General features: G+C 37.7%; 2 protein-coding genes and 1 pseudogene across 3 annotated transcripts; 2 read left to right on the plus strand and 1 right to left on the minus strand.

Annotated features, from left to right (window-relative positions):
- Nucleotides 1-714: 714 nt before the first annotated feature.
- Nucleotides 715-6,945, minus strand: LOC111789133 (trafficking protein particle complex subunit 3-like). Its single transcript, XM_023669788.1, has 5 exons — nucleotides 6,806-6,945; nucleotides 6,474-6,571; nucleotides 5,564-5,663; nucleotides 1,973-2,155; nucleotides 715-1,118 (listed from the first exon to the last, which is right to left on the minus strand). Exons 1-5 carry the CDS (start codon nucleotides 6,860-6,862, stop codon nucleotides 996-998), a joined length of 561 nt encoding a protein of 186 aa, XP_023525556.1. The 5' UTR covers nucleotides 6,863-6,945; the 3' UTR covers nucleotides 715-995.
- Nucleotides 6,946-7,962: 1,017 nt separating this feature from the next.
- On the plus strand, nucleotides 7,963-11,031 carry LOC111788819 (annotated as a pseudogene).
- An 835-nt stretch (nucleotides 11,032-11,866) lies between these two features.
- On the plus strand, nucleotides 11,867-15,982 carry LOC111786542 (DDRGK domain-containing protein 1-like). Of its 2 annotated transcripts, none has more exons than XM_023666791.1 (9): nucleotides 11,867-11,991; nucleotides 12,128-12,265; nucleotides 12,405-12,510; nucleotides 13,699-13,805; nucleotides 14,177-14,278; nucleotides 14,380-14,541; nucleotides 14,902-14,958; nucleotides 15,215-15,251; nucleotides 15,420-15,982. In XM_023666791.1, exons 2-9 carry the CDS (start codon nucleotides 12,146-12,148, stop codon nucleotides 15,620-15,622), a joined length of 894 nt encoding a protein of 297 aa, XP_023522559.1. In that variant the 5' UTR covers nucleotides 11,867-11,991; nucleotides 12,128-12,145; the 3' UTR covers nucleotides 15,623-15,982. The 2 variants fall into 2 exon arrangements, with proteins under 2 accessions (XP_023522559.1, XP_023522553.1); XM_023666785.1 differs by having other exon boundaries at nucleotides 12,134-12,265.
- Nucleotides 15,983-16,786: the final 804 nt, after the last annotated feature.

Consider the following 16,786-nt stretch of genomic DNA (forward strand, 5'->3'; position numbering starts at 1 on the left):
TGGACTCGAGTCAAGTGGTAGGTGGCATCATCTAACGTATAATAAAACCATGCTTGCTTTTCTTGTTTCACTCTGCTTGTTAGTTGAGGCACCCGTGTGTTCTCATCTAAGAAAGATGTACAGTGCTCACAGAGCGCATTTGTGAAGGACCAACGACAATAACCGCTCTGTGAAGGACCAACGACAATAATTATTCAATTTGCCTAATATGAAATCTAACTACCTCTCCCACAACTCAAATTCATTCATTTTAAGTCCTTTACTATATACATCATACATCGACCTTTATGGACCCGATAGCAAAAAAGACACCATATAATGTAACGTTTATTAAGAAGTTAGTTGGTTCGACAAATCAGAAAATGTAACTGCCTATTCCAGACTAACCAAACACATCAAAAAATCAAATGCAAACGACTTAAACTCATGAGATAGCAAAAGGGTTATTTTCTAACATCCATGAGAGTCTAGGCAGCTAGTACGTACCCCAACTATTCTCACGGGACAATCAGCTACCTTACTACCTTACTATATGTACGTGTAGAATACTAAATCTTAGATACCTCCATCACGACTTGAATTCATTTCCTTTGAATCCGCTTCCTCTGCATTGACATTTATAGACAACAGTAGCCAAAGACTATATAATCAAAACCAAACAATCACAAATGCAGCAACCAATGACCAGTAGCAGACAACTGAATCCATAAGAAATGAACCATAAATGGCCAAAGAGTTTAAACACCACACAAGCAACTCAGCTACCGCAGTACAAAATCCTAAGCACCTCAACCAAAACGTGAATCCTTTTCAAGTCCTTTACTATATACATTGAACTTAATTGATCACTGTCGCATAAGACTATTTATAATATAACTTTGATAAAGTAACATTAGTTCGAGAAGTCAAAAAATGTACCTATTGTTTTTAGATCAAATGAACACACTGGCAGATGACATGAAATAAAAGAGTTCCTTTTTCCTGGTTGAGATATGCTACTCGTCGTCTTTGTATGGGTACTCCTCAGGAATTTGCTTCAGCAATTTTACTTGTAATTCGAACATGTCGTCTCCTCTCAGCATGTCTCGTAGCCATGTTACTTCTGTTTTCATGGACACCTGAAGTAACAAAATATCAGCCTCCAGATTTATAAGATCAAAGAAAAAAATTTATCTTTTAACTAATCAAGTTTTGTTTTAAAAACTTTAAAATGAAGACGATTGCTTACAACGTGGGTTCTTTTGGTTGTGTAAGTTAGATTTTCTAAGGAAGATTTGGGGAGTTTAGGATACTTGCCTCATTGTGAATATTTGTTCTATTTGTTGAATTCTGTGCCAGTTCTGAAGTGAATTGTCAATTTAGTTTTACGTAGACTTTAACCTTTTAAGTTCAAAGTTTAATATAACAAAATAAAAGTTTGAGATAAAATTAAAAGTAAGGATAGAAATTAAATTTAAGATGTCGTAGAGTAGAACATTTAATGTATTTTGTACAATCATATGGCAGAAACAGTACCTTCACAAATACAGTTAATGTCCACTTTCATTTTAATGTGTTAGAAAGCAATAACTTTTATAAATCTACAGGAACCGCATTTGGGAACCCTGTCTTGAAAATGGCTTTAAAACACACAAATTCATATAAACCAAGTTTTGAAAATATACCTCAACATTTTTCATGTTTACAAATTCAATATTGATCTTGATTATGAAGACTGAGTAATTCTCTCTATTAAAAACCGAAATAAAATAAAAGTTTCCCCACAAAGCAAAGTGGGAGCTTAAGAAAAAGACCTTATAACATAAATGTTTTGCAGATCATGATTTTGAAGCAGAAGGAAAAACATTTTCTCCAAGGAATAATATGAAGTCGAAGAAATGAAAGAAACAAATTGAGAAGAACAAAATCAAGGAGAGCCATAATGGTGGGTGATAATATTAAGCAAGATTAAGAAAACATGCAGAGAACTCACCATCTCAAGTGCTCCTCTGATGACTCCACTTAAGATGTTGCAATAATGAAGACCTTGGCAAGCATCAGGAAGCTCAACAAAGTCTACTAATGGATTGTCCTCCAGAACAATACTGCAGCATGTGCCTTCAGCATCCCAGTTGGTCACCGATGCATTCACCCCCAAAAACATTTTTAAACCGACCTATTAACAAAATCCATTCCAAAACAATGTCATGTAGAAAACAGTAAGTATTACCATTTTAGTCCTATGATTAGTTTGTATGAGGCTGCAATAGTTCGGATGTCTTTAAATGTTTCAATTTGGTCATTGTGGTTCTGTTAAATTTCTGTAAACATCCATGGCTTGGCAGTTGTCTCTAATGTGACATGTTTTCTTTGGAAAGAGGCATGGTGATGGGTTGGTGTCCAAAGAGGATGTGCCATGCAAGAAAACTATTAACATTTATCGAATCCACAGATGTTACGAGCGTTCTAATCAAACCATGGAAAAAATTGAAACCAAACATAATCAGGGCTCTGAAGCCTGATAGGTCTCAAAATGACTATTGCCTCATGCACACAAGGGAACCAACCTGTATATATATTCATGAGCGTTTGCCTTAACTAATTTCATGAGACAGCCACTTGGTCTTACGATATTTGGTTGTTAGCAAACTCATAGGATTTTAATACCTAGGTAGGTGACAAACATGAGTTTTCAAGAAAATAAACTAGTATCCCCTGCACTTCAAAAGGATTGGAACTCTCATTTCACACGGTATATTCTAGGCCATAATACCAGATAAACCAATCATGGTTGCTGCCACTGTCTAATATATACATATACCCTCACCCAAACAGATCCCTAACAGAAACTTATATTTGTGCCCGTTATTACTAGATAAGGCCCAGACTCGCACATTAGAAATGCTCGCTCCCACATCCAATAACCAACTACTCGTTACCTTTTGCTACCTTGCTCCTCTAGGTAAAGTGAACCGAGGGGCAAACATTCTTATCAAGACCTCCCATATAAGAGAAATCTTGTTTAATGGTCAAGTCATGAACATGAAATTCAGTGGAACCAAAAATTCAAATGGACGTGTAGATAAATCCATTCTAGCTAACTGCAAAAAGGCCTGTTGCATCCGACTATGTACACTGTCCTCAAAAGCAACCCCTCAATTGCAGGTAAAAAAATTTGTATAGTGCCTCACGAAGCAGACCAAAAGTGGTGCAGACCAAATTAAGTTTTTTAGTTAAATGAAGATTTATTTTTATACTTGTGAGTATCTGAATCAGCTTGCGCGCACTTGGACTATTCTCACGAAATAACCACCAACCCTATTACATTTGGTTTCCAAAGTAACTTATATCATGTTAAATCTTAGATAGGTGGCCACGATGATTTGAACTCATACTCTTCTAGCCTTTTATTATTTACACCGCCCCTCTTGGTCACTAGGCCAACCCATGGTGGTTTCAATTAAATGAAATTTTTTCCTTCAAGTACATAACAACCCTATATGTATACATAACAAGGCTGGACAAACAACTCAATGATAATAACCAATTAACCACTGTAAAAAAAATTTAATAAAGTAAGTAATAAACATGTCCTCGAGTTTAGGTGGTAAGGAAAGCCTTTCAAGTGCTTCATTCGGAAAAATATCAGCAACATTGAAAATGGGATTAATAATGCAAGTAAGAAGGATGTATGATCTTATAAGAGTTGGCATCAAGACGTTGTAAGATTTTGAAAGGTCCAAGCTTGCAGTTCTTTAATTAGTTATATGAACCAACTGGCAAACGAGAATTCTTGAGATGAACCTTAACCAAATCGCCCACTGCAAAGTTAGTAATTCGCCTTTTTCTATTAGCTGTCTTCTTGTAGTCCAAGTTAGCTTTTTCAACGAGTTTGAACCTCCTTATGTAGCTCAACAACCCGTTCAGCCATTTATTCGGTTTCCAGATGAAGGTAAAATAGAAAGATCCACAGTTAACCTAGGAAGTTTAGTATATACTCTCTCCAATTGGAACTTCCCTGTGGATCCGTTCTTCACATGATTGAAGGCAAATTCAGCTTGTGCTAAGGAAAAGTTCCATTATTTAGGATGTTTTCAGCAGTGAGACAATGTATAAGACTCCCCAAAGATCGATAAATAACTCTGATTTGGTTATCTGTTTGTGGATGGCTTGTGGTACTGTATTTGAGAGTGGTATCAATGTTTTTCCAGTGATCGCAAAAAATGACTAAAAATTTTGATGTCACAATCCGAGACTGGTTTTAGGGATTCCATGAAGACACACGACTTCCCTAGAAAAGGCTAGCATATCCAAGGCATCATTAGTCTTTTTGCAAGGAAGTGTGTCACTTTACTAAGCCTGTCCACCACTACAAAAACTGAATCAAACCGTATTTGAGTTCGAGGAAATCCTTGGACAAAGTCCATTGACAAGTCCTCCCATGTAGATGCTGGTATTGGCAGAGGAATGTAAAGTTCATCATTGCTAGAAGTTACCTCTTCTGTTTGACAAATAAGGCAACTTCTAATAAAATTCTGAACATCTTTTAGAAGCTGTGGCCGAAAATAATTGGATGAAACGAATTCCATGGTTTTATCCCTTCCAAAATGATCTCCCAATTCTCTTGAATGTAAATCTTTGATTGCTGATTATCAAATGGACGTATGGGGCAAGTACAATTGATCCCCTTTGGGTAAAAAACCATCAAGAAGACGGTAATCATAAGAGTTAACATTATTTGAACAGTTGGTCCAAATGTCATGAAAATCACTATCATTTTGTTGGTGTATTCATGAAGTTGAAGAAGCTCTCCACCCTTTTAATCCAATCAAGGAAGATTTCAATATCCAACTTTCTATTAAAACTCAGGAGATCAACTTTTATTTTGTAATCGTTCCTTTCTCAAGTTTTCCGGTTGTTTGTCTTTCTATCATCATCACTGTCACTGTCCTCTTCTTCATCACTTAAATTATCAAGATCTTGGCAGTGTCTTATTCCGTAACTTACATTCTTGGTGGTTCCTGACGAATGATTTGTAATTCTTGATTGTTTATTGGAGGCTACTGATTTGGTGGTGGTGTGTTTTTTCTTTGCTGGCCCAAGTTGTTGTGTCCTCTGTTTTCTTGAAGTTGCAGGTGATTTTGGTTAACCAAGGATTGATCCAATTTTCTAGCAATGATTCCTTCGTCATTGATGTTTATGAGAGGACGGTTATTACCTACACCACTTTGCCCACTCAAGAAGTATCTCCCCCCATTGGATTGACCAGCTTCTTTCCAACCATCAAACCAAAATCTTGGAAATCTTATATCAATTTGGCATAGACCAAATTATAGTTTTTATTATTATTATTATAAGCAGATTTTGTCCCGATAACAACTATAAATTTATACACAGCAGGACTGAACAAACAACTTAATGGTAACAACAAACTATCCACCGTAAAAACAAATAAAAGGAATTAATATAGTAAGTAATAATACAACAAAAAGACGTAGATAGAACCAACCTAAGTTTGGTCAAAGTTTCCTAAACCGAGTAAGGTTTTCATACTAATACAAATACGTATTCAACATCAACCTACCTTTGCAATCACATCAGCTGTCTCTTTGAAGTCCACACATCTAGAGATATTGGATTTTGCAAGAAACTCGTCAATCAACCGGATTCCAATATTATAGCCCCTGAAAAGTAATTGAAGAAACAATCATACCACTGAATGTAATGTGTGTTGGCACAAGGAGATTAAGTTTGCGCACAAAAGAGATTTTCATTTTTTTATCAATGAAAGTAGAAAGTATTGAAAAAAAAAATATGCTTAGTATGTACTCATCATGCACACTATTTCCTTTTAATAAATAAATAAATACTTACAGAAGATAAAAGCACAGAATACAAGAAAAAACATTAAAATTAATAAATAAAAACACCCAACCAAATAGGAGTATCATTCCCATGCATACTATTTCATTTTCATAGGATAATTGTCTGACACTACAACATTCAATTATGAAAAAAGTATGTATTATTTTATCTTAGGTAGGTGGTCACTAAAGAGTTTGAACTCGTTCTCCCAAAATCCCTTTGTGTTTTTTCACATGCCCCAATAGATTAGGTCAATCCATAGTGGTTCTCATGCACATTTAAACTCTCAAACTAAAATTCGAGCACAGTTCATAATAGTAAGAAGCATTAAGCTTCTGCAGGACTCTTATGGAACGAATGTAAGGAAATTTGCATAATGCAAGTCATTTCAGTTTACGTTAGAACGCTTTGTATACCACAGAGGTATAAATTTCCGTACACATTCTTTAATTGCCTTCGGCTTCCCATGAGGTTATACTGAGATGAGAGCCAATGAAAAACCAACTAAATCATAAAANAAAAAAAAAAAAAAAAAAAAAAAAAAGTAGTTCTCTGGAAAAAAAAATGCAGAATTCTATGTTCTGAAAAGGAAAATGGATCAAAGAGCAAGTGAAGTGGAGTAAGATTACATCTGATCGAGCTGTTTGTTGACTTCTTCAACGTCCTCCAGATCTGTGAGCAACTGACGAACAGTCGCTCCATAAGTCAAGGTAAACAGCTCGGCATTCTACATCAATTTCAACTTTAGCTTCTCATCAATAGAAGATAACCCAAAAAACAGAAATGAAATCAATACCTAAAAACACACATCCAAATCAAAGACAAATTTACCATTTTGGATACATCCGATCAAATTTCTCACCTCTTCCCTCCCTCCCTCCCTCCCTCCCATGTTCTTAAAATCCCTCACAAACAAAACATCAAAGAAAACAACATAGAGACTTGAATTCGTGAAGCTTACCACTCGCTCAACGCTAGCGAAGATTGCATCACCAGATCGAGGACCAGCAGGAGGCATGATTGATCCGAATTCTGAACTGAGCTCGAAGGAAAGTTTTACCAAACGCTGTGCTGGTTGCCGCTAGAAAAGTGAAGAACAGTGTGTGACACTGGTGAACTATGGGCTTAGACGACCCAAATCGTCCCTCGTGGCCCAGAATTAAAAGTTTTGGGCCTCGCAGCCCGTTAATGGGTCCAAATCAAAATGGGAAACGGGAGAAAATTATTACAAAATACAAGGGCCATTTTGCAAAATGACCAATAATTTATTTATGAGATTGATATCATCCTCAAAATATATACATCATTCTAAAATTGGATGTCGCGTAAAGAGGTAATTTTTTAAGAGAGATCAACTTCAATAATATCGGGTAATTTTCGAAAATAGCTCAACATCCAATTATAAGCGCATCAGTTTTATCCCCACTTAAGTTCGGAGACCGCAGACTTGGACCCAATCATATAGTTTGTTGCCCCCGTGTCGAGGACCCATCATCGGTGCTCTTGCTACTCGCCTCTTTCACCGATTTGAGCGAACACTCGCTCCTCTTTCAGCTGAATTGACACCTCAGCCGGTACATTTGTTACGCCCAGCTGAAGCTCTTTCTCGGGATTTATCGACCCCTCTTATAATTGGAGACGTCGGATAAGACCGATGCGCTTACTATGAAATTTAATGGGATCGAGAAAGATAATTCTTAACATGGTATCAGAGTTATGCCCTTAACTTAACCATGCTAATCAAGTCCTTAGGTCCTTAGGTGTAGAACAAAGAAGTTGTTAATGTTGATGGGTTTATAATCAAAGAATACTATCTCCATTGGTAGGAGGCTTTTTGGGAAGCCCAAACAAAGCCACGAGAGTGATCATAGGTTTATAATAAAAAAATATTATTATGAGACCTTTTGGGAAGCCAGTAAAGCCACGAGAGCTTATTTAAAGTGGACAATATCATAACATTGTGCAGAGTAGGGGTGGACCTATATTTTAAAATTTTATAAGTATTTTTTAAATATAATATTTTTTAAACAAAGAAAATGGTCAAGCGTCAGCGCGTAGGACGGAATGGCTAGCAGCGAGCGTCCCAAAATAAGGCACTCATAGGACCGAACGGAGGCAGTTCTAATCCTGGCTTGCAAACCAAGAACCGCCATTAATTTTCGTTTCTTCCTCCGAACCCCATCCCTCAAAATTCGCGATCGACACCTATAAATTCATCCCCTCCTCGTCCCTAATCCCTCGTCTTCCAGATTGTTTCCATTTTTGTCGCGCTCTTTCTTGATCTCAAGGTATGCCTCGCTCTTTTTCTTTCCTTCTCTTATTTTCTTCGTTTCGAAACATGTTCGAAGTTTGGTTTGTTCAATTATTTGTTTTGTTCTGTTTCGTTATTCGATTTTGATCCTGTTGCCCTTGCGGTTCTTTTGCCATCTGTGTTAATTTGTAGATGTTCTTGTTGGTTGATTTTGAGTTTATTGGAGTTTCTTCGTTTTCTGGAAATCTTTGATCTCTCTCCAAGAAATGATTGAATTTATATTCGTTTCAATTCGTCACGCATGTTCGAGTGGTTTCCTTTTCTCCAGTTTTAGAGCCTCGATAAAATCTTACGGAGATTTTTCTCAATTTACAGCTTCGGAAGTAGAACTTGAATTTTAATTTCTGCTTTTATTTATTTATTTTGAAGTTTCTCTGCGATTTGTCCCTAGATTTTCAGAATCGAAAGAAAAGACTGTATTCTAAATGAGAATTAGAACTGTGCCTGAATTTCTGGCTCGGTTCTGCACATGAGTTACTTGAATTCATCTTTTTGAGTGCTATTCATTAATGGATTGGTTCCTGAGCTCTTTATGTTCATGTTCATGTTACCTTAGTGAGGCATAGTTTTCAACGAATTTGATCCAACTCTTCTTATCATTAGTGTCTTCACAGATGCAAATCTTCGTTAAAACTCTCACCGGGAAAACGATCACCCTAGAGGTGGAAAGCTCAGATACAATTGACAATGTAAAGGCAAAGATTCAAGATAAAGAGGGGATCCCGCCCGACCAACAGAGGCTTATCTTTGCTGGTAAGCAGCTCGAGGACGGTCGAACGCTCGCCGATTACAATATCCAGAAAGAATCTACACTCCATTTAGTGCTTAGACTTCGCGGTGGGATGCAAATATTTGTGAAGACCCTTACTGGCAAAACCATCACTCTTGAGGTGGAAAGTTCTGATACGATTGACAATGTCAAGGCTAAGATCCAAGACAAGGAGGGTATCCCTCCTGATCAACAGAGACTTATTTTTGCTGGTAAGCAACTTGAAGATGGTAGGACTCTGGCAGATTATAACATTCAAAAGGAATCGACTTTGCATTTGGTGCTTCGATTGCGCGGTGGAATGCAGATTTTTGTAAAGACGTTGACGGGCAAGACGATCACTTTGGAAGTAGAAAGTTCAGACACTATTGACAACGTGAAAGCAAAGATTCAAGACAAGGAGGGCATTCCACCAGACCAACAGAGGTTGATTTTTGCTGGTAAGCAACTTGAAGACGGTAGGACTCTAGCAGACTACAACATCCAAAAGGAATCAACGTTGCACCTTGTGCTCCGACTGCGCGGTGGAATGCAGATTTTTGTAAAGACGTTGACAGGCAAAACGATCACATTGGAAGTTGAAAGTTCAGACACCATTGACAATGTGAAAGCAAAGATCCAAGACAAGGAGGGTATCCCACCTGACCAACAGAGATTGATCTTTGCTGGTAAGCAACTGGAAGACGGTAGGACGCTAGCAGACTACAACATCCAAAAGGAATCAACGTTGCACCTCGTGCTCCGACTGCGTGGTGGAATGCAGATTTTTGTGAAGACGTTGACAGGCAAGACGATCACCCTGGAAGTAGAAAGTTCAGACACCATCGACAACGTGAAGGCAAAGATCCAAGACAAAGAGGGTATCCCACCTGACCAACAGAGATTGATCTTTGCTGGTAAGCAGCTGGAAGACGGTAGGACGCTAGCAGACTACAACATCCAAAAGGAATCAACGTTGCACCTTGTGCTCCGACTGCGTGGTGGAATGCAGATTTTTGTGAAGACGTTGACAGGCAAGACGATCACCCTGGAAGTAGAAAGTTCGGACACCATCGACAACGTGAAGGCAAAGATTCAAGACAAGGAGGGCATCCCACCTGACCAACAGAGATTGATCTTTGCTGGCAAGCAACTGGAAGACGGTAGGACACTAGCAGACTACAACATCCAAAAGGAATCGACATTGCACCTTGTGCTCCGACTGCGTGGTGGAATGCAGATTTTTGTGAAGACATTGACAGGCAAGACGATCACCCTGGAAGTAGAAAGTTCGGACACCATCGACAACGTGAAGGCAAAGATTCAAGACAAGGAGGGCATCCCACCTGACCAACAGAGATTGATCTTTGCTGGCAAGCAACTGGAAGACGGTAGGACACTAGCAGACTACAACATCCAAAAGGAATCGACATTGCACCTTGTGCTCCGACTGCGGGGTGGAATGCAGATTTTCGTGAAGACATTGACAGGCAAGACGATCACCCTGGAGGTCGAAAGTTCAGACACTATCGACAATGTGAAGGCGAAGATACAAGATAAGGAAGGCATCCCACCTGACCAACAGCGATTGATCTTCGCCGGTAAGCAGCTTGAAGATGGCAGAACTCTAGCAGATTACAACATCCAAAAGGAATCAACTCTGCATTTGGTGCTTCGACTGCGTGGTGGGATGCAGATTTTCGTGAAGACATTGATGGGGAAGACGATCACATTAGAAGCCGAAAGCTCAGACACGATTGACAATGCGAAGATGAAGATTCAAGACAGAGGGAGTACCTCTGGATCAACAGACTGATCTTTGCTGTTAAACAATCGGAGGACGGTCGGACTTCGGCTGACTACAACATTCAGAAGTCCACCCTCCGCCTTGTCCTCCACCTGCACGGTGGCTTTTAGGTGGCTCCGATATGTCGACGACTTCCTATTATTACTGGATTTGTGGTGTCTTCGTATGCCCTCCTGGATGGTTTAGTAATAAGTACGTACAATTTCATTCTTTCTGTTACGGACAGCTGAATGAATGTACCGTTTTTCCCCTTGGATATTATGTAAATATGAAATAGCAAACTGATAATTATTATTTTGGATGAATAAAGAAATAAATAAAGAGATTGCACTTGTATAAATATTTCTACCTTCGATTTATGAATTTTATGTTCAATAATTAAATACAAATTATTTTAGAAGAAGCAAAAACAAAATTTAAAAAAGAAAACCATAAATCTCTTTTATTTATTTATTTATTTATTAATTTATCTTTTTTTAACCTTTTATTTTAAGGTCAATTACGTAAATTTGCTATGGATGCAATGTTGAATGGCCAACCAAACCCCTAGCTGGGTTTTCAAGAGCGATCTCATCTCATCTTAACCATTAGTTTTACTTAGGTAAGAAGCGTTTTCTTTTTCAACTCATGTAATCATCATAATCATAAGGCTTTCGACTACTACGATATTAGGCATAGCTCTGTTAATTGAGACAAATTTACTGTTAGAGGATAGTTGGAGACCCCTAACAAACCCCACATCATAACACGACCCTACATATCATCTGCATCTAGGACACGACTTTGTACCTATCAACTCATGTAATATAAATGTGAATCCTGTCAATCTAGACAATTGACAATTAAAAGTAAATGGTTAATTCCCACCTAATTTTATATTTAAACATTTAAAATGTATTATTGCATTTAAATATAATTTTGTATTTAAACATTTTATTTGTAGATAATATTCTAACATTTAAAATCAAATAAATTAAATTCTAATTTTCTTACTAAATTTGCAATATATATAAAAAGTCTAGGTCAGCATGGCATATCTGAAAATAAAGCTTCAACGCAGGGCATTTTCATAAGGCTATAGTCAAAAAAACCTTATCCGACCGGAGGAAACACGGTTCGGCCCGGTTTTTGATATATAGAAGACTTGCAGAAAGCTCTTAACGGCGTCGTATTCGCCGCACCTCCGACTTCTTCTTCATTACTGTTTCGTTCGCGTTCTTTGTTCATTCTCCTCGGCGATCTTCAGTTCCCAAGCACCAATTTCTAATTCCTTTTCGCGAGGTATGCTCGCCAACGCCTTTGATGTCGTTTTCATATGTAATTTTTCTATTCTAGATGTTAGATCTTTCAGAAGATGTTTCGTTTGCGATTTTTCAAGCGATTAATCGAGTTACACGATGAATTTTTTTGGTGATAGGTGTAGAGAAGTTGGAATATGGAAGAAGTTCTTCTGGCAGTTCTGTCAATGCTGCTTGTTGCTGCATTGGTTCCTCTGTTTTTGTGGCGGCGCTATCAGGATTCTCGCTCTGGTCATGCACATGAAGATGAGGATCAGGTGTGCTTTTGGAGGCTCGTTATGAGTTCTTTGATGGTTCATTTATTTTTTTCTTGTATTGAATGGCATTGCTGCGGTTATCAATCTGCTTCGAAGTAGGTGTTTCGGGGTTTTCACTTGGTTGTGGGAATTTGTTCAGGTTCCTCAGAGGGAAACTGCGGTTCGCGCCGCTGGTGGTGGCCGTCGTATGCGTCGTAGACCTGCTTCGGCTGCTAGTTCCTCGAACGCGGGGGCATCTCTGGAAGGTTTGCGTACCTATTAAGCTTTCGATGTCAATTTTCGCTCCCGCCATGATCTTTTTTTGGTTTAATTTCAATTTTTTTAGTCTGTTATGTTTATCTGTAAATCAATTGCCAGGGGAGTATGGGGCAGGTATGTCCAACCTTGATTCACAAAGCAGCTCTCTAATTAGTTGATGAATTGAAATACGAAGTGTACATGATTGCATGCCTCATCTGAATTTGTTTTTGGTATTTAACCTCCTAAGAACAAGAGTTCACAGATATAAATGTGAGATCTCACATTGGTTTGAGAGCGGAACGAAACATTCTTTGTAAGTGTACGAAAATCTCTCGCTAGTAGAGGCATTTTAAAATCGTGAGGCTGATGGCGATACGTAATGAGCCAAAGCGGACAATTTCTATTAGCAGTGGCCTTGGGTTATTACAATAAATGAACTTTACTTCAGGATTTTTGACTTCCAAGTAATTTAGATAGGTCATGACCTCAAAGAATTCATTCTAAATTGCACGGATTGCAAAATGGAGGTACAAGAAAAATAGTGAGAAGCAATGAAGACTACCACACCCCCTAATACCTGGTGTTCCATTTCCAACAATAGGCAATGAATTGGCCATCGAAAATGTTGACATCGAAAGCTTAGATTGTTAACAACCTTAACGAATTGCTCTCTTCCAGATTCCTTCTAAATTTTAGATTCCAATGTTGAAATTCTCTGGTAAAAACAAGACTGAAGAATGTACTCAAGAGAAATGGCATAGAATCCGGGATATAACAAATAGCTGAAGGGAGATTACCTACCTAACTGTCTTGCCAACCTAAACTATTACTCTTATATAGTATGTTTAACATAACATTCTGCAGTTGCTTGGATACTTTATTAAGGTTTTCTATTCTAGACATCTAGTGCACACATTTAGTATGAGCTTGTCAATCTTTACCAAGTATTGAAGAAGTTGTAATAATGAAGGAGGAGTTTGAGAAGTTGAAGGCAGTTGACCCCTCATTATTAGTGTATTGAGCAAAATGCACTGGTAAATGGACATTTTTCTATTATTATTAATAAGTAGCCAATGTGGATGAAGTTTAGAAATGCTTGGAACAACCAATATGTGATTGTTTTAGTCAGGATTTTATTATATTGAATATGATAACTCACAACTCTGACAATTATTCCCAATGATTTTTGACAGAAAGTGCTGATGGAAGTGATGATGAAATCGCTGCGGATGAATACCATGATGGAAGAGTATCGAAGAAGAAAGAAAAGAAGCGACAAGAGCGTGAGGCACAAAGACAGGTAGCTTATATGAAGTTTTGACATATTTATAGGTACAGGAGTATAATATTAGGAGAACCAGTTTGATGTCTATTTTCCTAGAAAATGTTGACATCGAAAGTTTAGATTGTTATCAACTGCATCTGTGTGTGTTGAAAATACAAGTCAATATATGTCGTTCCACTATACTTGCAAAAATGCAGATGTCATATGTTCTTAGCTTTGCTGTGTGACTCTTATACTCTTATGGTCAAATATATATTGTTCCACTGTATTTGTGAAAATACAGGTCAATATATATTGTTCCACTATTCAGCATATTTTCTTTCATTTTGTTCTCTTTTATACTCTACTGGTTAACTGTATATAAGACAAAAGTTCTCGTTTCGAAGGCTGAACAAGCTTCCCGTGACTCGAGGGTGACAAAAAAAGACCGTTATGAAGAAATGCGGAGGAAGAAAGATGAGGAGCGTGAGGAACAGGAACGATTACTGGTTAGTTAATCAATCGCCTTTTCTGTTGAGAACTCTGGATATAGAAAAGTGCGAAGTAGGCTGGAAATTCTGTGGTTGAATAGTCACCTTTCTGTGTTTAGGAAGAAGAAGCCAAGGCACGGAAGGCCAAGGAGGAAGAAGCTGCTGCACTTGAGTTTGAGAAGTGGAAAGGGGATTTTTCAGTTGATGCTGAAGGTACAACTGAAGCTGAAGTGGAAGGTGGAAATCAAGATTTGGTCTCTGCTTTTGTGGACTATATAAAGGTGAAGTCTGTCATGTTGTTATGAGATGTGCAATCTTTCCCTATGAGACTCATGCTGTGTTCATGTGAGATCTCACGTCGGTTGGAGAGGGGAACGAAACATTTTTTTATAAGGATGTGGAAACCTCTCCCTAGCAAACGCGCTTTAAAACCTGAGGGGAGCCCAAAGGAGAAAGTTCAAAGAGGACAATATCTGCAAGCGGTGGGCTTAGTCTGTCACAGTTCATACGCATATTTTAGTGTAGGTTGGGAGTAAGATCTGCCCGTGGATGACTAAGCCTGGCTATTCTTAGTTAAAGCTGTTTAATTTATGCTTTCCTTGAGGCTCTATTTCTGAAAACCTTTTTACATTACTTTACAGTGTCATAAATGTGTCCCATTGGAAGATCTTGCTGCAGAATTTAAGCTCAGAACTCAGGTAACCCTATAATGATTGTTGTATGCATTCAAGATTTAGTTGTGATCGTAGTTGTTTTTTTCTCTTAAAAAAAAAAGGAAACGAAAAGAAAAGAAAAAGAAAAAGAAATAAATCAGAATGAACGACGAGTATCAAGAAGAACGGTTCTCTGTTCTTTGACTGTGGCTTTCAGTTATTGTGTTTGTTTTGTTCTCAGTGCATTGCTTTTATGCAAATATTACCCTTATTCATGTCATAGTATATTTCAACAATGCAGGAATGTATTAATCGGATCACCTCCCTGGAGAGTATGGGTATGACTCTATTCATTCTTCTCTCTCTTGTCAAATGCATTTCATCATGGATTCGTCTGTCACGATTTCTTTCAAGCTCTTATCATTGTGGAACTTTCGATCAAGATAATGATAATCACGTGTAACATGAAGTACGATGCTGATTGAAAAAACGCATTAAATTTATAGGTCGACTTTCTGGTGTTATGGACGATAGAGGGAAATATATATACATATCAAAGGAAGAAATGCAAGCAGTTGCTGAGTACATCCAGCGTCAGGGAAGAGTAAGCATTTCACATCTAGCTAGTAAGTCCAACCAGTTCATTGATTTAGAACCAAAAGTCCAATTGGTTGTGGAAATGAATGTTGAGGAGATAACTGTATCCTAATACACTTTCTAAATGTGGGGAAGAATGTTACATCAAAGCATCATGAGCAACAACTAGTATATATTTTAGACAACAACCGATGCAACGATACGATAGTGTGTGGGGGTGTCGATTATGTAAAATCCCTCTCTGCAGGTTCTTGAGCTGCTCTTCTTGTTGTATTATTTTCATGCCCTGCATTTAGCTTGGATTCACATCATTCCCAGAAATAGAAAGAAGATTGATCTGACAAACCTTTTCTTGTTCTTGTTCTTGGTTGAGACATAAAGGCATTGATACTTTTTAGAGTTTGTTTGGGAACAATGTTGATGATGTCTGGATATATGTGAGCATTTTAACAGAGACAATTTTGTTGCCTGGGAACGTTCCCGTTGTTCGTTTTTTCGTTTCGTTTTTTTTTTNCGTTTTTTTTTTTTTTTTTTTTAAATAGAAAGCAAAATTGGATTTGGTAATTTTTTTCTTCTATATAACAAGGTTATTGTGCAATTTTAATTATAGATAAAAATAGGGTGGGTGAGTGATTGATGGAGATATCATATTTATGTAAAAATGAAGTATTGCTGTTGCTCTTATGATTGTTATATGCATTATAAAAAGAAGAACGGACGTTTGTAAGCGATTGTGCAGCACTCACTCTCTCCATTGAGTCAACCAACTTGAAATCTTGTTGCATTAGGCCAGACGATATATGCCCGATCCTTCGAACCTATTTTAAAAAAGTTCTAGAAAACGGGATAGAGAGATTTTAAAAAGAGAGTTTGACGGTAAGATTGAGAGAAATAATGTTATAGGCTATTAGTAAAGAAGACAACACAACAACTTAAATAGGATATAACTCCGGGTGAGAAGAATTGACAACTAATTACTAGTACATTCTTAGTCATTTCAGGTCTACGAGGTGTAGATATGATTTTGCCGAAATGTCGTACACATAGAAAAGATTGATAAAGTAAAGCATTAAAGTGATACAATACAAGGAAAAGATTGATAAAGTAAAGCATTAAAGTGATACAATACAAGGGGTTTGACATGCAACAGTCATGCAGCCATGAGCAACACGCCTTGGACAAACATGACCGTGACACTTTGGCCGTATGTTTTTTTAAAATCAAGCCGAGCCAAGTTCTGTTCACGGAAGAAACAAGAAGAAGATCCAATATAAAT

The sequence above is a fragment of the Cucurbita pepo genome, chromosome LG02 (assembly GCF_002806865.2).
Source record: "Cucurbita pepo subsp. pepo cultivar mu-cu-16 chromosome LG02, ASM280686v2, whole genome shotgun sequence".
Classification (NCBI taxonomy): Eukaryota; Viridiplantae; Streptophyta; class Magnoliopsida; order Cucurbitales; family Cucurbitaceae; genus Cucurbita; species Cucurbita pepo.

Bases quoted from the DNA above. Each gene is read 5' to 3' on its own strand.
- LOC111786542 (XM_023666791.1), top strand. From the start codon at position 12,146: ATGGAAGAAGTTCTTCTGGCAGTTCTGTCAATGCTGCTTGTTGCTGCA. The intron at 12,266-12,404 runs GTGTGCTTTTGG...GAATTTGTTCAG, and splicing joins CACATGAAGATGAGGATCAG to GTTCCTCAGAGGGAAACTGC. The intron at 14,279-14,379 runs GTTAGTTAATCA...TTCTGTGTTTAG, and splicing joins AGGAACAGGAACGATTACTG to GAAGAAGAAGCCAAGGCACG.
- LOC111789133 (XM_023669788.1), bottom strand. From the start codon at position 6,862: ATGCCTCCTGCTGGTCCTCGATCTGGTGATGCAATCTTCGCTAGCGTT. The intron at 5,664-6,473 runs GTAATCTTACTC...ATTACTTTTCAG, and splicing joins AACAAACAGCTCGATCAGAT to GGGCTATAATATTGGAATCC. The intron at 2,156-5,563 runs GTAGGTTGATGT...TTTTGTTAATAG, and splicing joins CAGCTGATGTGATTGCAAAG to GTCGGTTTAAAAATGTTTTT.